Source organism: Salmo salar, chromosome ssa10 (genome assembly GCF_905237065.1).
Source record: "Salmo salar chromosome ssa10, Ssal_v3.1, whole genome shotgun sequence".
Taxonomy (NCBI): Eukaryota; Metazoa; Chordata; class Actinopteri; order Salmoniformes; family Salmonidae; genus Salmo; species Salmo salar.
The window spans coordinates 110195636-110223232 of NC_059451.1; the positions used below are offsets into that span (position 1 = coordinate 110195636).

A 27597-nucleotide genomic window follows, 5' to 3' on the forward strand; every position below is an offset into this window, starting at 1 on the left:
AGCACACTCTTAAAATGGTGTAAAATAGTCATATGTTTGAGAAATTGAAGTTATAGCATTTTTTAGGTATTTGTATTTGGCGCCACGTTCTACCATTGGATATTGGTGAGGCGTTCCGGCTGCGGAACGTCTGTCCTTTAACCACTGAATGTGTCATCAGTAGGTGTTAACCACTGAATGTGTCATCAGTAGGTGTTAACCACTGAATGTGTCGTCAGTAGGCGTTAACCACTGAATGTGTCGTCAGTAGGTGTTAACCACTGAATGTGTCATCAGTAGGTGTTAACCACTGAATGTGTCATCGGTAGGTGTTAACCACTGAATGTGTCATCGGTAGGCGTTAACCACTGAATGGGTCATCGGTAGGTGTTAACCACTGAATGTGTCGTCAGTAGGTGTTAACCACTGAATGTGTCATCAGTAGGTGTTAACCACTGAATGTGTCATCAGTAGGTGTTAACCACTGAATGTGTCGTCAGTAGGTGTTAACCACTGAATGTGTCATCTTCAGTAGGTGTTAACCACTGAATGTGTCATCAGTAGGTGTTAACCACTGAATGTGTCATCATCAGTAGGTGTTAACCACTGAATGTGTCATCTTCAGTAGGTGTTAACCACTGAATGTGTCATCTTCAGTAGGTGTTAACCACTGAATGTGTCGTCAGTAGGTGTTAACCACTGAATGTGTCATCAGTAGGTGTTAACCACTGAATGTGTCGTCAGTAGGTGTTAACCACTGAATGTGTCGTCAGTAGGTGTTAACCACCGAATGTGTCGTCAGTAGGTGTTAACCACTGAATGTGTCGTCGGTAGGTGTTAACCACTGAATGTGTCGTCGGTAGGTGTTAACCACTGAATGTGTCGTCGGTAGGTGTTAACCACTGAATGTGTCATCAGTAGGTGTTAACCACTGAATGTGTCGTCGGTAGGTGTTAACCACTGAATGTGTCGTCGGTAGGCGTTAACCACTGAATGTGTCATCAGTAGGTGTAGGCCACAATGAGTTAGCAGAAAGGAAAATGGAGGGTATAAAGGGGGCAATTTTGGGGTACGACTCTCTTTGAGGTTCCTAGAAGAATCTGTTGACTGCTGGAAGAAGATTTTTGCTCTAGTTTTTTAGCTTAAAATATATTTTGATTTTAAAGTAAAATTCTAGGAGGATTCCTTAAGTTTACCCCATTGATAGAAATGTGTTAAAGTAACGTTTTAGATGCCATCTGAGGGACTGATCATCCTGAGAGCCAAATAAAAAACATTTATAAAGTTGTAGAATGTAAGAAACTGTTTTTCTTGTTATTAACAATTGTGCTTCACATAAAATTGTAATAGACAATAAATATTGTATTGGCATCCCCACAATGGTTGAGTTAAGGGCTGTGACGGGGTCGATCAATTTTATTTACTGTTGATGTTCGCTTATCATTGATTGGTGATATTGATTTGGTATTGATTGATTGATCTGGGATTGTTTATGCCTGTTTCTGGAATTTTGAATAAACTTGCTTTATTGTTCTGAATTGGTCTTCCCTGTGACTCAGTTGGTAGAGCATGGTGTGTGCAACGCCAGGGTTGTGGGTTCGATTCCCACGGGGGGCCAGTACAAAAACAAATGCATGAAATGAAATGAAATGTATGCATTCACTACTGTAAGTCACTCTGGATAAGAGTGTCTGCTAAATGACTAAAATGTAAATGTAAAATGAAACACTGTGTCATCAAAGAGTCATACATGCATGACGTTTTACTCTTTCTGAAAAAGACTGGATTCATTGAGGATTTTTTAACATCTGGTCAATTAGTTTATCGGGACCAGAGAGGCTGGTATAGAGGAACCTAACCATAGACCCAACTATAGGTACTGAGAGGCTGGTATAGAGGAACCTAACCATAGACCCAACTATAGGTACTGAGAGGCTGGTATTGAGGAACCTAACCATAGTCCCAACTATAGGTACTGAGAGGCTGGTATAGAGGAACCTAACCATAGACCCAACTATAGGTACTGAGAGGCTGGTATAGAGGAACCTAACCATAGACCCAACTATAGGTACTGAGAGGCTGGTATAGAGGAACCTGACCAGAGACCCAACTATAGGTACTGAGAGGCTGGGATAGAGGAACCTAACCATAGACCCAACTATAGGTACTGAGAGGCTGGTATAGAGGAACCTAACCATAGACCCAACTATAGGTACTGAGAGGCTGGTATAGAGGAACCTAACCAGAGTCCCAACTATAGGTACTGAGAGGCTGGTATAGAGGAACCTAACCATAGACCCAACTATAGGTACTGAGAGGCTGGTATAGAGGAACCTAACCATAGACCCAACTATAGGTACTGAGAGGCTGGTATAGAGGAACCTAACCATAGACCCAACTATAGGTACTGAGAGGCTGGTATAGAGGAACCTAACCATAGACCCAACTATAGGTAAAAATCTGTCGTTCTGCCCCTGAACAAGGCCGTCATTGTAAATAGTAATAATTTCTTAACTGACTTGCCTAGTTAAATAAAGGTTAAATAAAATGTAAATAAAAAAAATAGTGTTCTAAGGTTGAAGCTCTGGATTGGACCTTGACCTTTACACTGATAGAAACAACAACCAGAAGTTGGCTGTGTCTACAGCTGTCGCAATAGACAAACAGACAGGTTGTTTACCATGACTGGATGAAGGGATGCAGTGTTGAAGGCTTCCTTTAGGTCTCTTGGTCTCTTGGGATTTAAACTGTGAATACAGAGAGATAGTCCTAACCATTCAACCAATGTACACAACAAACAGTCATCATTAACACTATACTGAGTGGAGACTATGGATATAATATATTATCATAGAATTTAATACAATATAATATAATGGCTAGAATAGAATAGAATAACTAGAATAGAATAGAATAACTAGAATAGAATAGAATATAATAGAATAACTAGAATAGAATAGAACAGAATAACTAGAATAGAATAGAATAACTAGAATAGAATATAATATAATAGAATAACTAGAATAGAATATAATAGAATAACTAGAATAGAATAGAACAGAATAACTAGAATAGAATAACTAGAATAGAATATAATGACTAGAATATAATACAGTATAATATAATGACTAGAATATAATACAGTATAATATAATGACTAGAATATAATACAGTATAATATAATGACTAGAATATAATACAGTATAATATAATGACTAGAATAGAATAGAATATAATAACTACAATAGAATACAGTATAATATAATGACTAGAATATAATAACTAAAATAGAATAGAATAGAATAACTAGAATAGAATAGAATAACATGAAAGCACATCCAGATGTTTTGACTTTTTAGCAGGGACTCTTATCCAGAACGACTTACAGGAGCAATTAGGGTTAAGTGCATTTCTCAAGGGGACATCTACAGATTTTTCACGTAGTAATCTCAAAGATTCGAACCCGGAACATTTCAGTTACTTGTCCTAAGCTCTAAACTACTAGGCTACCTTTCGCCAGTGGTGTAAAGGTAAAATACTTTAAAGTACTATCTGTAAATATAAAAAAACAAGGTAATGGTGCCGTCCGGTTTGCTTAACCTGTTATGGCTAGGGGGCAGTATTTTCACGGCTGGATAAAAAAACGTACCCGATTTAATCTGGTTACTACTCCTGCCCAGTAACTAGAATATGCATATAATTATTGGCTTTGGATAGAAAACACTCCAAAGATTCTAAAACTGTTTGAATGGTGTCTGTGAGTATAACAGAACTCATATGGCAGGCAAAAACCTGAGAAGATTTCATGCAGGAAGTGGCCTGTCTGACAAGGTGTCGTTCTTCTTGTCTCTGTTTATTGAAGAGTGAGGATCTTAGCTCTCCCGTGACACTTCCTACGGCTGCCATAGGGTCTCAGAAGGCGGTAAAAAGCTGAATCGTGGCTTTGCAGGCTCTGGCTGAAAAAAAGTAGCGCGTTTGGGTAGTGGCTGGTTACAGTACTGTGAGACTCAGGCTCGTGCCCTCATCGACCGAAAGCTTTGTTTACTTTCCTCTGTTTAGCTAAATGGACATTCCCGGTCGGAATATTATCGCTTTTTTACGAGAAAAATGGCATAAAAATGGATTTTAAACAGCGGTTGACATGCTTCGAAGTACGGTAATGGAATATTTAGATTTTTTTTGTCACGAATTGCGCCATGCGCGCGACCCTTATTTACCCTTTCAGATAGTGTCTGGAACGCACGAACAAAACGCCGCTGTTTGGATTTAACGATGGATTATTTTGGACCAAACCAACATTTGTTATTGAAGTAGCAGTCCTGGGAGTGCATTCTGACGAAGACAACAAAAGGTAATCAAACTTTTATAATAGTAAATCTGATATTGGTGAGTGCTAAACTTGCCGGGTGTCTAAATAGCTAGCCCGTGATGGCTGGGCAATGTACTTAGAATATTGCAAAATGTGCTTTCACCAAAAAGCTATTTTAAAATCGGACATATCGAGTGCATAGAGGAGTTCTGTATCTATAATTCTTAAAATAATTGTTATGCTTTTTGTGAATGTTTATCGTGAGTAATTTAGTAAATTGTTAGCAAATTCCTCCGGAAGTTTGCGGGGGTATGCTAGTTCTGAACGTCACATGCTAATGTAAAAAGCTGTTTTTTGATATAAATATGAACTTGATTGAACAAAACATGCATGTATTGTATAACATAATGTCCTAGGGTTGTCATCTGATGAAGATCATCAAAGGTGAGTGCTGCATTTAGCTGTCTTCTGGGTTTTTGTGACATTATATGCTCGCTTGAAAAATGGGTGTCTGATTATTTCTGGCTTGGTACTCTGCTGACATAATCTAATGTTTTGCTTTCACTGTAAAGCCTTTTTGAAATCGGACAGTGTGGTTAGATAAAGGAGAGTCTTGTCTTTAAAATGCTGTGAAATAGTCATCAAGGCGGTGACCCGATCCTGTAGGTTCATGCTCTACAACATTCGCAGAGTACGACCCTGCCTCACACAGGAAGCGGCGCAGGTCCTAATCCAGGCACTTGTCATCTCCCGTCTGGATTACTGCAACTCGCTGTTGGCTGGGCTCCCTGCCTGTGCCATTAAACCCCTACAACTCATCCAGAACGCCGCAGCCCGTCTGGTGTTCAACCTTCCCAAGTTCTCTCACGTCACCCCGCTCCTCCGCTCTCTCCACTGGCTTCCAGTCGAAGCTCGCATCCGCTACAAGACCATGGTGCTTGCCTACGGAGCTGTGAGGGGAACGGCACCTCCGTACCTTCAGGCTCTGATCAGGCCCTACACCCAAACAAGGGCACTCCGTTCATCCACCTCTGGCCTGCTCGCCTCCCTACCTCTGAGGAAGCACAGTTCCCGCTCAGCCCAGTCAAAACTGTTCGCTGCTCTGGCACCCCAATGGTGGAACAAGCTCCCTCACGACGCCAGGACAGCGGAGTCAATCACCACCTTCCGGAGACACCTGAAACCCCACCTCTTCAAGGAATACCTGGGATAGGATAAAGTAATCCTTCTAACCCCCCCCTTAAAAGATTTAGATGCACTATTGTAAAGTGGTTGTTCCACTGGATATTATAGGTGAATGCACCAATTTGTAAGTCGCTCTGGATAAGAGCGTCTGCTAAATGACTAAAATGTAAATATGTTTGAAAAATTGAAGTTTTTGTATTTTTGAGGAATTTGTAATTTGCGCCACGCCTATCATTGGATATTGGAGCAGGTGTTCCGCTAGCGGAACGTCTAGATGTATAAGGAATTTGAAATGATTCATAATTTTACTTTTTATTTTGATACTTAAGCACATTTTATCAATTACATTTACTTTTAATACTTAAGTATATTTAAAACCAAATACTTTCCGACTTTTACTCAAGTAGTATTTTACTGGTTGACTGGGTGACTTTCACCTGAGCGAATCGCATCTCTGCATGTCTGGCAGACATATCAGTGTGGATGTCGGATCATCACCAAGAGCTGAACTTCGGCAAGACGGCGCTGCTCTTCCTCCCGGGGAAGGACTGCCCGTTCCATGATCTCGCCATCACGGTTGACAACTCCATTGTGTCCTCCTCCCAGAGTGCTAAGAGCCTTGGCGTGACCCTGGACAACACCCTGTCGTCTCTCGTCTGGATTACTGCAATTCGCTGTTGGCGGCGCTCCCTGCCTGTGCCATCAAACCCCTACAACTCATCCAGAATGCCGCAGCCCGTCTGGTGTTCAACCTTCCCAAGTTCTCTCACGTCACCCCGCTCCTCCGCTCTCTCCACTGGCTTCCAGTTGAAGCTCGCATCTGCTACAAGACCATGGTGCTTGCCTACGGAGCTGTGAGGGGACCGGCACCTCCGTACCTTCAGGCTATGAACAGTCCCTACACCCAAAGAAGGGCACTGCGTTCATCCACCTCTGGCCTGCTCGCCTCCCTACCTCTGCGGCAGCACAGTTCCTGCTCAGCCCAGTCAAAACTGTTCACTGCTCTGGCACCCCAATGGTGGAACAAGCTCCCTCACGACGCCAGGACAGCGGAGTCAATCACCACCTTCCGTAGACACCTTAAACCCCACCTCTTTAAGGAATACCTGGGATAGGATAAAGTAATCCTTCTAACCCCCCCCCAAAAAAAAATATATATAGATGTCCTATTGTAAAGTGGTTGTTCCACTGGATATCATAAGGTGAATGCACAAATGTGTAATTCGCTCTGGAAAAGAGCGTCTGCTAAATGACGTAAATGTAAATGTTCTATTAATGGATCTTTACTTTTACTCAAGTAGGATAACTTTCTACTTTTTCCACCACTGCCTGCCGCCTTGACAATGTGTCTCTGTACCTCTCAGTCGCTAAACCACTAGGATACCTGTCACCTTGACAGTGTGTCTCTATACCTCTCAGTCTCTAAACCACTAGGATACCTGTCACCTTGATAGTGTGTCTCTATACCTCTCAGTCTCTAAACCACTAGGATACCTGTCACCTTGACAGTGTGTCTCTATACCTCTCAGTCTCTAAACCACTAGGATACCTGTCACCTTGTCAGTGTGTCTCTATACCTCTCAGTCTCTGAAGACACCCAGCCATGGTTAGGATTATTAGAGAAGCTTTTCCTGCTGAAAGACAGTTTCATTTCATCTGGTTTCAGAAATAATGTATTGGATATGTTCATAACCCCGTCCACCTATAAGATGTGGGGCGATCTGTATGACTAAGAAGAGATACAAAAAAATCTGATTGTAAAACGTCTTGTCTTTTTAGTCCTAGATATGTCTAGGGTTACTGCTGAATGTAGTACCTCTAACCCTGATCCTAGACCTAACAGTAATAACCACACTGTAATGTAAAGTATTACCTCATTCTCAATGATCAGTCAATACATACAGTATTCATTTCAACTACAGTACATTGTATCAATATCAAGTTCCCTCCTCATTACAACCACTTATTAATTATTATAGACACTTATAATCAGTGTTATAACACATAAGTGTATTATAAGGCATTATAAAGCTCATTAAAATAATTATAATTTGTACTTCATAGAAACTGTTACCCTTTATATATTCTAACAACTCTATTTAATGTATTCCATATTAAGGGTCCTAACCTGGGAACTAAAATCTTTGTCTCCCTCTAGACGTTGCATGCAGTTCTCTCTCTCCCTCCTTTGCTCTAACTTCTACCTCACTGGCTCCCTCCCTGCACCCCTCCTTCCCTCGTTCCCTCGTTCCCTCCCTCTAACCCCTCCCTCCCTCTAACCCCACCCTTCTGGCAGAACCAGGAAGTCCCTCCCCCTCCCACAAACTCTCTTCTGAGGAAACGAAACTGATCTGAGTCTGTCTCGTCTGTCTGTGTGAGAGTGAACAACCGTCCAAATGGCTCAGCAGGGAGTTCTGCTGGACCAGGACCTGTTCTGTTGTTCTGTCTGTCTGGATCTACTGAAGGAGCCGGTCACTACTGCCTGTGGACACAATTACTGTAGAATCTGTATTGAGGGCTGCTGGGATCAGGATGTTCTGAAAGGAGTCTATAGCTGTCCTCAGTGCAGAGAGACCTTCACTCCAAGGCCTAATCTGAGGAAAAATAACATGTTGGCTGAGATGGTGGAGAAACTGAAGAAGACAGGACTTCAGGCTGCTCCCCCTCCTGCTATGTGCTATGCTGGACCTGGAGATGTGACGTGTGATTTCTGCACTGGGACTAGAAAGCAGAAAGCCCTCATGTCCTGTCTGGCGTGTCTGGCCTCTTACTGTGAGACTCATCTCCAACCTCACTATGAATATCCTGCTTTCAAGAAGCACAAGCTGGTCAAAGCCACCGCACAACTACAGGAGAAGATCTGCTCTCATCATGACAAACTGCTGGAGGTTTTTTGTCGAACCGATCAGCAGTGTATCTGTATGCTGTGTACAATGGATGAACATAAAGGCCATGATACAGTGTCAGCTGCAGCAGAGAGGACTGAGAAACAGGTAAGACCAGAACAACTTGTTGGTGACTGTCTGATAAACAAAGAATTAAAGATACAGGAGGAACTAAGGCTGTTTGAATATGAGATCATTCAAATGAAATGGATCCTCAGCAGAATAAATACGAACACAACCCTTGAGTATATAGATATGTTAACCCAGATTCTCCAAATGTATCACCATTTTTTAAAGTCTGTTAGGTTCTGAACAGACAGAGTGAAAACTCAAACCAAGTTTTTTCACCCACTGGGTCATACAGCTGCAAAGACAATGTTTAATGACCCAAGAACATATATTTATAATCTCATACTAGGCGGGGTCAACTCCTTACACATCTAGACAGCCAATACATCTCTGTTGCTAGGCAGGAACTTAATTGGTTCCTCTCGCTGGTGTTGTCATGGCCCTGCCTGATGCTAAAACCTTTGTGGGTGTGGAAGTGTATGTGTGTGAGATAGGACTGTAGTAGGAGGGTCGTTGGGGTGGGCATCTCTGGCCCCCCTCCCAGAGGCTTCTTCTCACTTCATCTGTTGACTTGACCTCAAGCCAAATTCCTGGCTCCTCTCTAGTTCTGCAGCTGTCCTGCCTTATCAGAGACTGAAACTAGTTGCCCTTTGCCTCCCTCTTTAAGAACATTGATATTCAACAATAACATGTTTGAACAGAATATTTCAGCACTTCCCTTTGTCTCTCTCAGTAACCTTCCATACACCAAGTTCCTATCCACCCTTCATTGACCCCAACATATACATTCCTTATACATGTAAAGTCATCAATACGTTATAGTATGGTAACATAAGTATATTTCTAGCTAGAATCGAACAAGTCAAACATCATTATCATTTGTTATCAAACACCATTATCATTCATTATCAAACACCCAATCAACTCCCTGATTTGTGTACTGTTAAAGCTATAATCATTCACATGACTACATAATGATTTAATTTCAGACAGACACTTCCTCAATATTTGTGTCCCTATCTTCTATTGGCCCTATGTCACATTACTATATTATTGATCTACTGGACAAATAAAGCTTGATAGCTCATTGAAGAGTGATTCTCCACAGAGGCAGCTGGGGATGAGTCAGCAGAAGGTCCAGCAGAGATTCCAGGAGAGAGAGAAGGAGCTGAAGGAGCTCCAACAGGCTGTGGAGTCTTTCAAGGTGAGTATTGTTGACCAGAGGAGACAAACCATTTAACTTCTCTCCTCCAGTCAGAGATAGAGAGAGAGAGAGAGAGAGGGGCCCCTCTCCAATCCTACTGACCCCACCGTTGAGAACAGGCTGTCTTGACCCCTTTCAGAGAATAGACTGTTTAATGTCACCGACAGGATATGAACCCAGGTCTACCACGAGAAAGCAACATTTTGACCATTACACCAAGAGGACATTCCCTATTGGGCCGACACTGATTTTGAAGTCGCAGGCGGGTCTACCTCATCACATAACCATGAGTAACCATGACTGACTCATGTCCCCTATACATTAACATGGAGCTCTCTCTCAATTCATTTCAATTCAAAGGGCTTTATTGGCATGGGAAACATATGTTTACAAATGAACAGAAATGAACAGTAAACATTACACTCACAAAAGTTTCAAAGGAAGAGACATTTCAAATGTTATAATTCAATTGGAAAACAGAGTTTTTTTGTGGTTTCACGGTGGGTGGGACTATCGATATTTGTTTGTGTTTCTTCTGACCAGAGTTGGAGCTCTGTGTCACGCAACTTGGGTCAAGATCTGTTTCTTGTTTTGCTCTTAGGAACAGGGCACCATTGAAAGGAGTGATTTCTGGGGTAGCGTTAGGGTGGAGGTGGAGCAATTGAAGTTGAAGACTCTTGGTGTTTGTGATGCCCGCCGTTTGGTGTGAAGCAGACCCGGTGGTGAGCGTGGTGAAACAGAGGAGTCACTGTCAGCGTTTGAGTCTTTACCCGACAAAGTCATGTTAGGGTATATCAGTTATCCTATTAGAGTCTTTGTGTTGAATCCACTGAGCTGTTTCAGGTGCAACGTTTATGGTCATGTTGCAGCAGTTTGTAGGGAGGGAGATTCCAAGATGTGGGAAGTGTGCAGGAGGTCATGGGATAGAGGATTGTGTAGTTTCGGTGGATAAAGTTCTGTTTGTCAACTGTAGGGATGCCCATGTTCCTGGGGATCAGAAGTGTCTGGTGAGAGAGAGGCAGGTTGAGGTGGCTAGAGTCAGAGTAGTGCAGAAGGTGTCGTATGTTGAGGCAGTGAAGAAAGTAGAGGAGGATGGGTCAAGGGTGAGGAATCCTGAGGATCCCTGTGAGTAGTAGATCTGTGCCAGCACAGAGGGATAGGCCAACGAGTGATATATGCTTCAGTAAGGTTGGCTTCTTAGAGTTCAAAGCAATGGTTATCAACTGTACCGCAGAAATGGAACGTAAATCACAGACAATAGATGTTGTGGTGGCAGCTGCAGAGAAGTATTTGGTCATATGAGATTTGACTTCAGAAGAGTTCCAGGGTGTGTTGAGTGGTGGTGTCCCATCCTCCCAGGTCGTTGGCATGGTGCAGGAGCAGATAGGGTCAAAGTAGTGGAATGGGGTAGTGGGTTTTTAATGAGTGTAGGGTTAGTTGGCATGGTGCAGGAGCAGATAGGGTCTAAGTAGTGGAATGGGGTAGTGGGTTTTTAATGACTGTAGGGTTAGTTGGAAGGGTGTTGTTTTATTTGGAATGGTGTTACTTAGTATTATCATAATTTCCCCTTTTCCCATTTTGTACCACAAAGTAAAATAGATTTATATTATAGTCCAGTTGGGGGCGATAATACAACATATTGGATGCCAACCGACGTTAAACTCCAAAGAAGAAGAAACGTTATATTATGTCTATGTACAGTGTTGTAATGATGTCTCTCTCTCTCTCATTCCATCACTTTCATGGTAGTTGGTTGTGTGGGTCTCTGGTTATGAATGGGGTGCTGACAGACAATCGTTGATGGATATTTATAGAGCTCTGATCAGGACGACAATTGATTACGGGTGTATAGTTTATGGAAAGAGGCAAAGACTTGTCTTCAGAAGTTGGACAGAATCCAGTATATAGCTTTAAGGATATGTATTGGTGCATTTAAATCAACATCTTTATGTGTCTTACTAGTGGAGGCAGGTGAGATGCCTTTGGGTGTACGGTGTAATAAATTGTCATTATCTTATTGGGTTGCAAGGCTGTGAGGTTGAGCATCCCACTGCTACTGTTCTAGATGACTGTTGGGAATATACTAGTAGACAAGGCAGTGGTTTTGGTTGGATAGTTGTAAGTATCAATGTTATTATGGAGAAATGAGAGAATGGGTGTAGTAGTAAGATTCTGCTGGGTCCCAGCACATTCAGGTGTGGAAGGGAATGAAATTGTAGACCAGTTATCTAAAAGAGCTTTAAAACAAGATATAATATATATTAATGTTCCACTGGGTAGAGGTGAGGACAAATGGAAGATCGGAGACATTTTGACAGATGTGTGGCAGATGAGATGGGACTGAGCACAAGGCATTTATATGTCTTCTAAAGGTCGGTGGACCAAGGTTCAAAGGTCAGATTAGGAAGGAAGAGGTGTTTTTTACTCGATTGTGCTTAGGACATTGTACATTGAACTGGTCCTTACATCTGGTTGGCAGCATGTGAATGGTTTGAGTCTGGAGGGTATTGTCAATGAAACGGTGGAGCATGTGTTGTTATATTGTTGTAAGGATGTTGAAGAGAGGGAAAGATTGAAGGGTAGGGTCATTGAGGTTGGGGGGGTTGGAAGGGATTTGGGAGGGTCTATTAGAAGTTAGGACTCTTTTATTTTCTCAGAAGTGCTGAGTTAGGTAGGATGATTTAGAAATGGTGTAAACCGTGATTGAACACTCCAGCACAGTAGGTGGCGCCATGCACCTTTAACGTTGGTTTGAGGACCACCATTATATCATAGAAGAAGAAGGTGTTGTGTGAGGGTTTTGTGGTTCCTGAGGAGTTCTACTATTCTTGTTGTGTATATCCCAAATGTATTTTCTAGTTTAGGGTTTGTTTATTAGTTTCCACTGTTTATCGGTTAGAGTTGAGGGGGGAGTAGGGTAGTTTGTTTGGGAGTTGTGATGTCCTCAACCGAGTGGAGAAGAAACGCTGTCTCTTCAGGTGCGTTCTGGAGAATGGTGTGGAGGAATTATTGATCATGGTCGGTGAACAGGTGGGAGAGGAACATATACACTCTGTATCCAGAATGAAAAAGGCGGTGGTTGTGGTAATGTAAAAGGTGAGTCTTGTTGCCCGGCTAGTTACCAGTATGATTTATGTGAGGGGTGTGTTGGTGCTGATTTCGACAAGAGTAGTGGTGTCTAATCTGCCTCCGTTTATTACAGACGAACAGATCCGTAAAGAGTTGGTTCGTTTTGGTAAATTTACAAGTGGTTTTCGTTTCATGGCTCTCGGCTGGGTGTCTCTTTTCGTAGACAAGTGTAGACAAGTGTTTGTTTCTTAACATGTCTGGGCTAGGTGGGACGTGAGCATCCCACTCTATTCAACAACCTCAAAAATGCAATAATTTCAATATTTCAAACATACGACTATTATACACCATTTGAAAGATAAGACTCGTTAATCTAACCACACTGTCCGATTTCAAAAAGGCTTTACAACGAAAGCAAAACATTAGATTATGTCAGCAGAGTACCCAGCCAGAAATAATCAGACACCCATTTTTCAAGCTAGCATATAATGTCACATAAACCCAAACCACAGCTAAATGTAACACTAACCTTTGATGATCTTCATCAGATGACAACCCTAGGACATTATGTTATACAATACATGCATGTTTTGTTCAATCAAGTTCATATTTATATCAAAAACCAGCTTTTTACATTAGCATGTGACTAGCATGTGACTAGCATTCCCACCGAACACTGCCGGTGAATTTACTAAATTACTCACGATAAACGTTCACAAAAAGCATAACAATAATTTTAAGAATTATAGATACAGAACTCCTCTATGCACTCTATGTCCGATTTTAAAATAGCTTTTCGGGGGAAACCACATTTTGCAATATTCTCAGTAGATAGCCCGGCATCACAGGGCTAGCTATTTAGATACCCAGCAAGTTTAGCACTCATCAAAGTCAGATTTACTATAAGAAAAATGTTATTACCTTTGTTGTCTTCGTCAGAATGCACTCCCAGGACTTCTACTTCAATAACAAATGTTGGTTTGGTCCAAAATAATCCATCGTTATATCCAAACAGCGGCGTTTTGTTCGTGCGTTCAAGACACTATGCTAAAGGGTAAATAAGGGTGGCGAGCATGGCGCAATTCGTGACAAAAAAATTCTAAATATTCCATTACCGTACTTCGAAGCATGTCAACCGCTGTTTAAAATCAATTTTTATGCCATTTTTCTCATAAAAAAAGCGATAATATTCCGACCGGGAATCTGCTTTTAGGTAAACAGACAAAGGAAAAGAAAGCATTCGGTCGAAGTGGGCACGCGCCTAAGCCCATAGTACTCTGAGTGGCCACTTGCCAAAAGCGATAAAGTGTTTCAGCCAGAGCCTGCCTCGATATCGTTCAGCTTTTTCCCGGGCTCTGAGACCATATGGAAGCCGTAGGAAGTGTCACGTTATTGCATAGATCCTGAGTCTTCAATAAAAAGAGCCAAGATGAAACACTACTTCTCAGACAGGCCACTTCCTGCTTGAAATCTTCTCATGTTTTGGCCTGCCATATGAGTTCTGTTATACTCACAGACACCATTCAAACAGTTTTAGAAACTTTAGGGTGTTTTCTATCCAAAGCCAATAATTATATGCATATTCTAGTTACTGGGCAGGAGTAGTAACCAGATTAAATCGGGTACGTTTTTTATCCAGCCGTGTCAATACTGCCCCCTAGCCCTAACAGGTTAACCTCTTGGGGCTATGTGGGACGCTAGCGTGCCTCCCGTGGTGCACCCTATCAACAGCAGGTGCATTTCAAGAGCGGCAAATTTGAAACCAAATAAATGTCAAAATTCAAATTTTTCAAACATACAACTATCTTACACCAAAACCATAAAACCAGCTAAAATGATGCACTAACCTTTGACAATCTCCATCAGATGACACTCCTAGGACATTATGTTAGACAATGCATGCATTTTTAGTTCTATCAAGTTCATATTTATATCCAAAAACAGCGTTTTACTATGGCGTTGATGTTCAGGAAATCGTTTCCCTTCAATAACCGGCAGTCAAGTCAGCACCACAAATTAAATAATTAAAATTAGAAAACATTGGTAAAATATTATATTGTCATTTAAAGAATTATAGATTTACATCTCTTGAACGCAATCGACTTGCCAGATTTAAAAATAACCTTACTGGGAAATCACACTTTGCAATAATCTGAGCACTGCGCCCAGAAAAATACGCTTTGCGATACAGACAAACGGCCATGTTGGAGAGATCTAAAATCGAAAATACTATGTAAATAATCCATTACCTTTGATTCTCTTCATCAGATGTCACTTCCAGGAATCCCAGGTCCATAACGAATGTAGTTTTGTTCAAAAAAGCTCATCATTTATGTCCAAAAAGCTCCGTGTTGTTAGCACATGATCTAAGCCCGCCGGACTTCACTTCATGAACGAGGGGAAAAAATATATTTACGTTCGTTCAAACATGTCAAACGTTGTATAGCATAAATCATTAGTGCCTTTTTAACCAGAACATGAATAATATTCAAGGTGGACGAATGCATTCTCTTTTAAAACGTATTGGAACGAGGGTACCCAACATGACCTCGCGCGCCAGAGTCTAATCGGCCATCACCGTTCCAAGGCTCTTGTTCGGTCATATCTCATAGTAAAAGACTCAAAACACTTTGTAAAAGCTGGTGACATCTAGTGGAAGCAATAGGAAGTGCCAAAACATTAATCAGCCCCTGTGTGTTTCAATGGCATAGGCTTAAAGGTAATCCAACACATCAGGTATCCACTTCCTGTCAGAAAATGTCTCAGGGTTTTGCCTGCCAAATGAGTTCTGTTATACTCACAGACACCATTCAAACAGTTTTAGAAACTTTAGGGTGTTTTCTATCCATATATAATAAGTATATGCATATTCTAGTTACTGGGTAGGATTAGTAACCAGATTAAATCGGGTACGTTTTTTTATCCAGCCGTGAAAATACTGCCCCCTAGCCCCAACAGGTTAATGATGACCTTGGATGGTACTATGGTGTTGAATGCTGAGCTATAGTCAATGAACAGCATTCTTGCATAGCTATTCTTCTCGTCCAGATGGGCTAGGGCGGTGTGCAGTGCGATGGCGATTGCATCGTCTGTGGATCTATTGAGGCGTTATGCAAATTGAAGTGGGTCTAGGGTGTCAGGTAAGGTAGAGGTGATATGATCCTTGACTAGTCTCTCAAAGCACTTCATGATGACAGAAGAACCTTTTGCTCTCTTGGGTACAGGAACAATGCTGGACATCTTGAAGCATGTGGGGACAGCAGACTGGGTTAGAGAGAAATTGAATAAGTCCGTAAACACTCCAGCCAGCTGGTCAACACATATTTTTTATTGGAAAATATGTAGGAAATATTGCCTTCTGCCTTGTAATTCTTTTATAAAAAAAACATCTTTATTTTCTGTTTTCTATCCCTCTTGAGGAGGGAGGATAATGAATGTTCACAGAAGTAACAAGTAATGGTAGGCCTACCAATTAGTTATAGTGATTGTACTGATATAAATTTGATTTATGAATTATTAAGTGATTCAAACTCGTAATTCCGTTACCAAATTGGCCAACTCCAGTTAATGTCACCTCTCCAGTTAATGTCACCTCTCACACCTACCCATGAGCCCCCTCTCTTTCCATTTACTGTAACCAGCGTCTTCACCCACTGAGCACCAACTGACACCAGACGTCCATGGACGTTGAAAAGTAATTAAAATTTGGTCAGTCCACCGTGGCCTTGATGTTAACGTCTACAGACGGACCAAACTGGACCAAATCTGAACCTATCATAGATGTACAGTTGAAGTTGGAAGTTTACATACACTTAGGTTGGAGTCATTAAAACTCGTTTTTCAACCTCTCCACAAATTTCTTGTTAACAAACTATAGTTTTGGCAAGTCGGTTAGGACATCTACTTTGTGCATGACACAAGTAATTTTTCCAACAATTGTTTATAGACAGATGATTTCACCTGTAATTCACCATTTCACAATTCCAGTGTGTAAGAAGCTAACATACACTAAGTTGACTGTGCCTTTAAACAGCTTGGAAAATTCCAGAAAATTATGTTATGGCTTTAGAAGCTTCTGATAGTCTAATTGACATCATTTGAGTCAATTGGAGGTGTACCTGTGGATGTATTTCAAGGCCTACCTTCAAACTCAGTGCCTCTTTGCTTGACATCATGGGAAAATCCTAAGAAAAATGCCAAGACCTCAGAAAAAAATTGTGCGCCCCCCTATGGGACTCGTGGTAACAGCCGGTTGTGACACAGCCTGGGGATCGAACCCCAGGCTGTAGTGATGCTGCAACACTGTGATGCATTGGCTTAGACCGCTGAGCCATTTGGGAAGTCTGAACGATGATTTTTTTCATGAGCATAACCTTATTTCTATTACAGCATGTTAGATGACTGTCATTCAAATTCCATTCACCCAGCTCTATGGAACATAGATAGGTTTAGGCTACTGTAATTCCTTATTGCATCTACGCGGTCTCCTCCTCTCACCTTTTCCCTTCGCTTGTCAGCTGTGTGACCAGGCGAAAAAACCTCCAAGCCACACCTTCATATCATAACCACTACACACAGCCTACTGTACATCATTGTCACCATATTAGCTAACATCAAGTCGACATAGCTACTAAAACTAACACGTTAGTAAACCCGCTATAATCCTGCAGTACAGTTAGCAAGCAGTTTAGCAGTTACACCGGCGGGCCACGGTGGCAATAAATTAATAAAACAAAAAGCTTACCATGACTTGGATAAGTTCCAATTTGGATAGCCATAGCCAGCTAGGTAACATAGCATCCCTCTCTGTTTGAGCTGGGTGTTTAAATCGGCTGCATTGGCTAGCTACGTAACTGAAAGTGAAAAAATGCAAACTATAGCTCTCTCTCTCTTCTCCTTCATTTCTGAAGAAATTAATTTGTTAAAAACAAAAATGTTTTTGTCTTTCTCTCTCTTTGAGTCAACTACTCACCACATTGTATGCACTGCAGTGCTAGCTAGCTGTAGGTTATACTTCAGCACTAGATTAATTCAGTGATCCTTTGATTGGGTGGACAACATATCAGTTCATTCTGCAAGAGCTCTGATAGGACGTCCTCCGGAAGTTGCCATAATTACTGTGTAAGTCTATGGAAGGGGGTGAGGACCACGAACCTCCTAGGTTTTGTATTGAAGTCAATGTACCCAGAGGAGGAGAGAAACTAGCTGTTGTCCGGCTACACCATGGTGCTACCCTACAGAGTGCTGTTGAGGCTATTGTAGATCTTCATTGCAAAACAGTGTGTTTTAATTAATTATTTGGTGACGTGAATTGATTTAGTATAGTTTTATCTAAAAAGGATAACTTTTTAAAGATTCACTATTTTTATTTTTATGAAATTCACTGAGGAGGATGGTCCTCCCCTTCCTCGTATGGGGAGCCTCCACTGGTAGGTATATACTCATTCTGGCTACTGCTCAAATAACTGAGAGAAGGGAAGAATCTTAGAAAAAGTAAATTTCACAGAAATGTTTTAATATTATGTTTATGTGTAGTATATGTGATGTGTGTGTATAGTGTGTGTGTTTCATGCCATTACTTGTGTCTCCAGCTTTCAGGTATAACCTCCAGGGCTCTCAAGGCCCCTCCTGCAGTAAATTTGGAGGGCTGTGTGAGTGCAAGCCCTACTTGATTGGCCGCTGCTGTGACTCCTGCGCCCTGCTGACATTCGGTTTCGGACTCAACGGCTGCGCACGCACGTCACCATGACAATGACCTTCTCTGGTTACATACCATAATAAAGATAAAGATGAGCAAAAAAGACAGTATAATACAAATACTGAACTATATTGTATGCACCAAAAAATATATAAATTATATTATTTTATACTAATACAATTGCTCAGAGAAAAATGTTTTTAACAAGTAATAAAACAAATCTCAAAAAGATAGGTGTCAAAATGATTGGAACCCATAAAGATCTGTATTAACGTTCTACTTTTTAAGTTAAACTGTATCGTGGCCTTCCATGGCTTCCTTTATCACTGGGTTTTAAAAATGTGGTAAAACGCATGTGAAATCCATTTGTCATCTATAACCATGGGGAAAGATAAAGATCTAACTAATAAAAAGAGACAAACGTTTGTTGACTTTCTCTTCAGCGTCTCATCCCGTCAGCGGGATCAAAATCCAGCGAAAAATCATATCGCCAATTAGCATTAAAAAAAATCATAATTTAAAAAAAATAAATATATATATATATTTTTTTATAGATACACCTCTCCTGAATCGACCCACATCGTCCGATTTCAAAAAGGTTTTACAGGAAAAGCAAATCATTAGATTATGTTAGATGAGTCCATCGTAAAAAGCAGCAACATAGCCATTTTCTGACCAACCACTTGCATCACATATAACCAAAAAACAGCTAAATGCAGCACTAACCTTTTACAAACTTCATCAGATGACACACCTAAGACATCATGTTACACAATGCATGCATTCTTTTGTTCAATAAAGGTCATATTTATATATAAAAACAGCATTTTACATCGGCGTCTGACGTTGACTAACGAATTTCCCCTCAAATGCGTCCCGGGAAACAATGCTACAATTCCCTAAATTACTATCCTATAACGATTTTTTAAATTTATATTGTCAATCTAACATTTATAGATGAATATCTCTTGAGAACACCTGTCATACCAGATTTTAAATTAACTTTACTGGGTAATCACACTTTGCGATAAAAGGAGATGCGATACTCAGAAAATGAGCTAATATACAGAGCTCGGCGCCATCTTGGAACAATCGCATGTCACATCTCATCTTGTATAATATTGTCAATAATCGCCTACCTTTAGTTGTCTTCATCAGAAAGAATCCCAGGTCCACAACAGATGTATTTTCGGTCGAAAAAGTCCATACTTCACGTTCCATTAGCCTGCTGTTGGTAGCGCGTCCTTGGGCTCTCTCCAAATTCTCCGATGTGCGCAGGGTTGAAGTTTCGGATAAAATGATTCTCCCGCCTGTAGGTTCGTTCAAACATGTCAAACGTTGTAAAACATTAATCTTCAGGGCCTGTAACACCAAGAGAGCCAATAAGATTCGAGGGGGATGATTTAATTGTCTTTCAAACCGTTTCCAAAGGTGGGGGTAGACATGGCCGCCGGCGTCATAATGGTGATGGCCCATCCCCTGTGACCAATTTCCAATGACTCTCATTCACTGAGTTTCGACTGTATAAGGCTCAAACCACTGTGAAAAGACTGGCGACATCTAGTGGAAGCAATAGGAAGTGCTCACTGAACCATGGTTAACGGTGTGATTTATAGGGAAAGATGAGAAGTCGAGTCCACAATTCTGAATTCCACTTCTTGTTTCAATCGGTCTCGGGGTTTTGACTGCCATTTGAGTTCTGTTATACTCACAGACACCATTCAAACAGTTTTAGAAACTTTAGGGTGTTTTCTATCCATATATAATAAGTATATGCATGCCCTAGCTTCTGAGTTTGATTAGTAGGCCGTTGAAAATGGGAACGATTTTTTTTCAAAATGCGCTGTGGCGCCCCCTATCCTAGGGTATCCTCAAGAGGTTTTAATCAGGCAATGGGTACAAAAGAAAGAGCTAAAAAAAACAATATACCACTTTCCACTATTAGGGAAATAACCAGTGGTGGAAAAAGTACCCAATTGTCATACTTGAGTAAAAGTATAGAGACCTTAATAGAAGGTTACTCAAGTAAAAGTGAAAGTCACCCAGTAAAATACTACTTGAGTAAAAGTCTACAAGTATTTGGTTCTAAATATACTTAAGTATCAAAAGTAAATGTAATTGCTAAAATATACTTAAGTATCAAAAGTAAAAGTATAAATCATTTCAAATTCCTTATATTAAGCAATCCAGACGGCACCATTTTATTGTTTATCCTCTCTTGGGTATGTGGGACGTGACCGTCCCACTCGCGGTACACACTATCAACAGCCAGTGAAATAGCAGGGTGGCAAATTCAAAACAATAAAAATCTCATAATTTATATTTCTCAAACACACAAGTATTATACACAATTTTAAAGATAAGATCCTCCTTAATCCAACCACAGTCTCCGATTTCAAAAAGGCTTTATGGCGAAAGCATAACATTAGATTATGTTAGGACAGTGCCTAAACAAGAAAAACCCCACAGCCATTTTCCAAGCAAGAAGAGGCGTCACAAAAACCAGAAATACAGCTAAAATTAATCACTACCCTTTGATGATCTTCATCAGATCACACTCCCAGGACTCAATGTTACAAAATACATGTATGTTTAGTTCGATAAAGTTCATATTTATATCCATAAACCCCATTTTACATTGGCGCGTGATGTTCAGAAAATGTATTCCCACCAAAACCTACGGTGAATGAGCACATCAATTTACAAAAATACTCATCATAAATGTTGATAAAATTTACAACAGTTATTGAAAGAATTATAGATACACTTCTCCTTAATGCAACCGCTGTGTCAGATTTTAAAATAGCTTTACGGAGAAAGCACATTTTTCAATATTCTGAGTACAGAGCTCAGCCATCAAAGCAAGCTATACAGTTACCCGCCAAGTTCTGGAGTCAACTAAACTCAGAATTAGTATTAGAAATCTTCCCTTACCTTTGCTGATCTGCGTCGGAATGCACTCCCAGGACTCCCACTTCCACAAGAAATGTTATTTTTGTTTGAAAAACTCCATATTTATATCCAAATACCTCCTTTTGTTCGCGCGTTCAGATCACTAATCCAAAGGCATAGCGCGTGAGCGTAAAACCAGAGACGAAAAGTCAAATAGTTTCATTACTGTTCGTAGAAACATCTCAAACGATGTTTACAATCAATCCTTAGGGTCTTTTTAACATAAAACTTCGATAATATTCCAACCGGACAATAACGTATTCATTACAGAGGAAAAGAAGGAGCGGCGTGCCAGGGTGCCCGCGCAGGAAACAACTCACTGGTCCCAGGCAGTCCACTGATTGACTGAGCTCCTATTCTCTGCCCAGTAAAAGGAGACGCATGAAACAAGTTTCTAAAGACTGTTGACAGCCAATGGAAGCTTTAGGAAGTGCAAAATAACCCCACAGACGCTGTAGTTTTGATAGGGATTAGATAGAAAAACTACAAGTCACTTCCTGGTTGGATTTTTTCTCAGGTTTTTGCCTGCCATATGAGTTCTGTTATACTCACAGACATCATTCAAACAGTTTCAAAAACTTCAGAGTGTTTTCCATCCAATTATACTAATAATATGCATATCCTACCTTCTGGGCCCGAGAAGCAGGCAGTTTAATTTGGGCAGGTTTTTCATCTGAATTTCTGAATACTGCCCCCTACCCTAGAGAAGTTAAAAAATGTACGGATAGAAGGGGCACACTCCAACACTTAGACATTATTTACAAAAGATGCATTTGTGTTTAGTGAGTCCGCCAGACCATAGGCAGTAAGGATGACCATGTGTTCTCTTGATAAGTGTGTGAATTTCAACATTTTCCTGTCCTGCTAAGCATAAAATTTAGTGAGTACTTTGGGTTGTCAGGGAAAATGTATGGAGTAAAAGGTACTGTCATGACGTTGGCCTGTGGGTAAGGTTTATGACCCCCCCATAAATACCTTTCTTCCTTCCCCTCTCTTTCTGACCCTACTGAAGGACTGTTGAATAGCCTTTGTTGAATATAGAGAGTCTGGGAACATCAAACAAATGGGGAAAAGGAACCATATTTTGGTAATAAAACCAGTTGGATATATGCTTTGGAACTTAATGAGTATGGATGTCAGTTGGGTTGTCATCTGAGACATTATGACTGATGACAGGATGACATAAACTGTACCTGGGAAAGTATACACCCTCTAGTTATCAGAGTCACATGGAATTGTTAAGTAATTGAAATGTTTGATATTGAAATTGTTTGTTAGGAGATTAAATGTAATTTTAGCTTCCAATTGAGAGAATTGGGCTTTCATAAGGAAAGTGCCCTGCTTGATCAGTGGCCCGCCCCTGTGAAGAGACAGGGGTTATAAACGATGAAACACACCCTCCTCCCCTCGCCACTATATAAGACAATGACACAATGTAACCGTGTTCCACTACGTGAGGTCTGCAGCCTCTGCGTTACAAGGACACACATGTCAAGTACAGAACTAAGCCAACCTTGGCGTGAGCTTTGGTTGTGAATGGTATGAACTTTGAACTTATTCACTACAGAAGTGATACTTCCTAGCCGTTGAGTTAGCAGCGGCCGCTGTAGACGTGGGCTAGGAAAGGACGGACGACGCATCCAGTCTACCACAGACGAAGATACCACCACGTATCCAATTTACCACCAGAGACATTCTTCCGAGGACCGGAAGATCTGTTGGCCAACCCGGCCAGCATCTACGACCAATCTACCAAAGCGCAGCTCAGAGTAAATATTTATTGCATTTTCCTTTTCCAAATGGGCGGTAATTTAGAATGCATAAGATTCTGTATTTACGATAGCATAGCTGCTGTTTCTTTGTTCCTAATTCTTCCCACTCTTTCATTCAAGCCCAACCCCGTTTCTTTGTGTAACAAGCCGCCATGTAGGCTCCGTCCACCAGGGGCGTTTTCTGTATGACCTCATTTGTATTCTGTGTATATGTAATTCTGTGTGATTAGTTAGGTATATATTTTGTATTGCTGATTCAACTTGTTAGCCAGGGTTCGTGAAGATAACCAAGAATTTACAACTTTCATTATGAGACTGAACATATGACGATTAAATTGACTGCTATCGATGTAAAATAATACTACGTTTTTAAGAGTTTATTCGGAAGATAACTGCTCTATAAACACTCTTCCGTGGTGTCCCGACTTTCTGGTTAATTACATTTACATGATTAGCTTAATCAGGAAATATTAATTACAGAGAAAGGATTTTATAGAATAGCATGTCATATCACTTAATCCGGCATAGCCAAAGACACGACAGTACTATATTTTGTTGTCAAAAATATAAATAGTAAAGTAAAGTACAGATACCCAAAAAAACTACTTAAGTAGTTCTTTAAAGTATTTTTACTTAAGTACTTTACACCACTGGAAATAACCATTGGAACAATGGTAAAATTCCCTTGTAGAGGATGCAAGTTTATCTTGTCCCCACACACAGCGAGGAAGATGGTTTGGGAGGCAAAGAAAAATTGAAAGGCCACAGTTTTACAGAAGTTGGAGTCCAAGTCTCCAAATCTACAATTCGACGCCACCTCCATGCCAATAGGCTCTTTGGAAGGGTTTCCTGAAAAAAAGAATTTTTTTAAGAGCAACCAACAAATGTAAACGCTTGGAATTTGCTAATGGCATTGGCACTTGGATTGGAACCGGGTGCTATGTTCAGATAAGAGGAAAATACAGCTCTTTAGCCACTCAAACCAGTGGTGGGTTTGGCGTCGAAAGAAAGATGCATGTGCAAAAAATAATATCTGCTGTAAAATATGGTGATGGATCTTTGATGTTATGGGGCTGTTTTGCTTCCACTGGTCCTGGGGCCCTTGTTAAGGTCAACGGCATCATGAACTCTACCAAGTAACAGGACATTTTTAGCCAAAACCTGGTTGCCTCTGGTAGGAGGCTGAAACTTGGCCACAAGGGATCTTCCAGCAAGACAATGACCCCAAGAACACATCAAAATCCATAAATACATTTTTCATTGACCACAAAATAATAATTTTGCAATGTCCATCTCAGTCTCCGGACTTGAACCTGTGGTTGAAATTGAAGAGGGCAGTCCATAAGCACATACAACAGAAATATGGAGGAATGGAGCCTGTCTGGGCTGCAGGGAGCATTCCACCAGAGGCAAATGTGAGAAGTGAGGTTTCATTAATTTATTCATTCATTTGTTCATTTAAAAGCTGTTATTCACATTTCCCTATTAGAATCAACCCATATCTATAGCTTGGTTCCCTAAGTGTGTGCCAACTTCTCTGACTATCATTCTTTCTACAGTCACAGATTTGCCAGTGTACACAGTGTCAGTCAGAATGTTTCAATGTTGTGTATTTGGTTGCTCCAGGTGTGTGGAGGGTTACTTTTGTGACACAGTCTCCAGGGAGCCTTGTGAGCCTTGTCTGTGTCCTGACACTCAGTCCAGTGGATGGTTCTTTGCTAGCACCTGCAACAATGACCCAGAGTCTGGTAGCCTGACCTGTGACTGCCTGGTTGGACACAAAGGTGTACTGACCGTTGATCCTAATTTCTCTCCCTGCCCAAATTCCATTCAGGCCTCCGCTGTGATGCCTGCTCCGCTGGTTTCTATGGCGACTTGACCACGCTGGGCGGCGGCTGCGAGGAGTGTCTCTGTAACAACAACATCGACCCTACGGACAGTGACCATGTGACAGTGTGACAGGAGAGTGTCTGCGTTACCTCACAACACCCAGGGACCCCACTGTCAGAGCTGTAAGCCTGGCTACTATGGAGACGCACTGGCCCAGGACTGCAAAGGTATAGCAGGGGCACACAGTATACAAATCATCATCTGGCCCAGGACTGCAAAGAGGTTCAAATCTATGATGGTCAATAAAGTGGGGGGCTGTCAATGTTTTGACCCCTAGATGCACCACACCACCCCAGATAATTATTGCATGCTCAATGTGTAGATATATTTTTTAAAACAGTAGTGCTTTGTGTTTTATGTTGTAAATGTGTCTGAAACTCTGTGTGCTGCTATTTTGGCCAGGTCTCTATTTAAGCAATAAGGCACGAGAGGTTGTGGTATATGGCCAATATACCATGGCTAAGGGCTGTTCTTATGTATGACGCAACGCGGAGTGCCTTGATACAGCCCTATATATTGGTATATTGGCCATTGGTATATTGGCCAAATACCACAAACCCCCAAGGTGCCTTATTGCTATTATAAACTGGTTAACAATGTAATTAGAGCAGTAAAAATAAATGTTTTGTCATACCCGTGGTATATGGTCTGATATACCACGGCTGTTAGCCAATCAGCATTCGGGGCTCGAACCACCCAGTTTATAATGAAACTAGAGACTAACCTGGTGAAATAAAAAAAATCTAATTCTATGACTGTTTGGGTATGGTATGTGGCTATTTATGTGTGTTTCACTGTCTTTATGTTTATGTGTGTTCCCAAGAGTGCTCCTGTGACCGGCAGGGGGACGGAGGTGACCCAATGCCCTCTGGACAGCCCGTGTCTCTGTGTACCGCTCACGGGGCATTGTCCGGTGGTCACGCTGTGTGACGAGTGTGCCGACAGCTTCTGGAACAATAAGGGAGAGTCTGGGTGCCAATCGTGCAAATGTGACCCTACCAACTCCCTCAATTACCACTGTGACAAGGCAAGGCCTCTATACTCCCTAGCACAGTATTCTATACTATTCTATATCAAACAAAGCATGGTAAACTGAGATTTATTTTCCCATACTATATTGGTAAGCCTTCATATTTGACTCTTCGGGTGTCTGGTCAGTGCCAGTGCCATACTGAGTTTGGAAGCAGACAGTGTGATGAGTATGAGGAGAATCACTTTGGGAACCCTGGCCTGCGCTGTGTCAGTAAGTTGTGGCCAAAAGTGATTCATTGATGGGTCTTTTAATTCTTAGCACCACAAAGCGAGACAATGCTGTTGTGTATAGATTTCCCTTCCCTCCTTATCCTGTCTCCCTAGCCTGCGACTGCAAATGGAGGGTACCGACCGGCCTGCCTGCGACCCATTGACGGGTGAGTGCCTGTGCCGCATTGGTGTGAAGGGCATCTTCTGTGCCCCTGGGTATGACCAAGTCTTCCCTGCCTGCACCCCGTGCCAACCCTGTGCTGTCCTGTGGGCGGACAACGTCACCGACGTCCACCGTGTCGCCCAGAGGATGTGTACCTTTATGCCTTGCAATGGCGAGAAACTGGAGCCAGGATACAGAGTCGGTGGCAACGCATGCTGGAGATGCACTCCAAGTTGGACTATCTGGTGAACCTGACTGGGAGATTTCTACCCCAGGTGAAGGATGTGGAGAAGTTCTGTGTCAGAATCTCGTATGTAAATAACAGTCTCTCATCTTTTTTCATTTCTGAATATTATTATTCAACATACTCTTACCATGAGTTGAAGTGATTTATACTATACTTTGACAGTTATCTTGGAGCTGTACACATTTTCCTTTGCTCTTTTTCCATCCTCGCAGGAAGCTCAAAGACACCATAGATCCCTACTCTCACGCCCTGACCTGAGAGAGCCATTTTTCTCTGTTTGTTAGGTCAGGGTGTGATATGGGGTGGGCATTCTATGTATTTATATTTATATGTTTTCGCCAGGTATGGTTTCCAATCAGAGGCAGCTGTCTACCGTTGTCTCTGATTGGGAACCATACTTACGCAGCCCTTTTTCCCTCCTTGAGTTGTGGGATCTTAGTGTAGTACTGCTCTGATAAGCCTGCAAGCCTTGACGGTCGTTTACCATTGTTTATGATTTTGTTTAAGTGTTCTGAGTTCAAATAAATATCAAGATGAACACTTACCACGCTGCACCTTGGTCTACTCCTTTGGATAACCGTTACAGAAGATCCCACCACCAACGGACCAAGCAGCGTGGTCAGGAGGACTGGACTTGGGAGGAGATCCTAGACGGGAAAGGACCCTGGAGTCAGGCTGGGGAGTATCGCCGTCCGCAAGAGGAGATAGAGGCAACAAAAGAGAAACGGCGACATTACGAGGAGCTAGCCCAACGACGGAAGCCCGAGAGGGGGGAGGGCGCACGGGAAATTGGCGAAGTCGGGATTGAGACCTGAGCCAACTCCCCGTGCTTACCGTGGGGAGCGAGTGACCGAGCAAGCACGCAGCCAGTGCGCAGCCACAGCCCGGTGCGCTCGGTGCAAGCTTCCCACAGTTGCCGTGCTAGAGTTGGCA

The 27597-nt window shown here is 41.7% G+C and overlaps 1 protein-coding gene and 1 long non-coding RNA gene across 6 annotated transcripts; both read left to right on the forward strand.

The window, feature by feature from the left end:
* The first annotated feature begins 61 nt into the window (after window positions 1-61).
* On the forward strand, window positions 62-1517 carry LOC123724618 (uncharacterized). Its single transcript, XR_006757162.1, has 2 exons — window positions 62-871; window positions 959-1517. It is a non-coding gene; the product is annotated as an uncharacterized lncRNA (long non-coding RNA).
* Window positions 1518-7814: 6297 nt separating this feature from the next.
* On the forward strand, window positions 7815-27208 carry LOC106561509 (E3 ubiquitin-protein ligase TRIM47). Of its 5 annotated transcripts, XR_006757086.1 has the most exons (5): window positions 7815-8466; window positions 9536-9631; window positions 24957-25179; window positions 25836-26255; window positions 26369-27208. XR_006757086.1 is itself a non-coding variant. In XM_045688415.1 (3 exons), the coding sequence occupies exons 1-3, from the start codon at window positions 7870-7872 to the stop codon at window positions 24999-25001; spliced, it is 738 nt and encodes a 245-aa protein (XP_045544371.1). In that variant the 5' UTR covers window positions 7815-7869; the 3' UTR covers window positions 25002-25887. The 5 variants fall into 5 exon arrangements, 2 of the variants coding, with proteins under 2 accessions (XP_045544371.1, XP_013981027.1); XR_006757085.1 differs by having other exon boundaries at window positions 25836-27208; XM_045688415.1 differs by lacking the exon at window positions 26369-27208 and having other exon boundaries at window positions 24957-25887.
* Window positions 27209-27597: the final 389 nt, after the last annotated feature.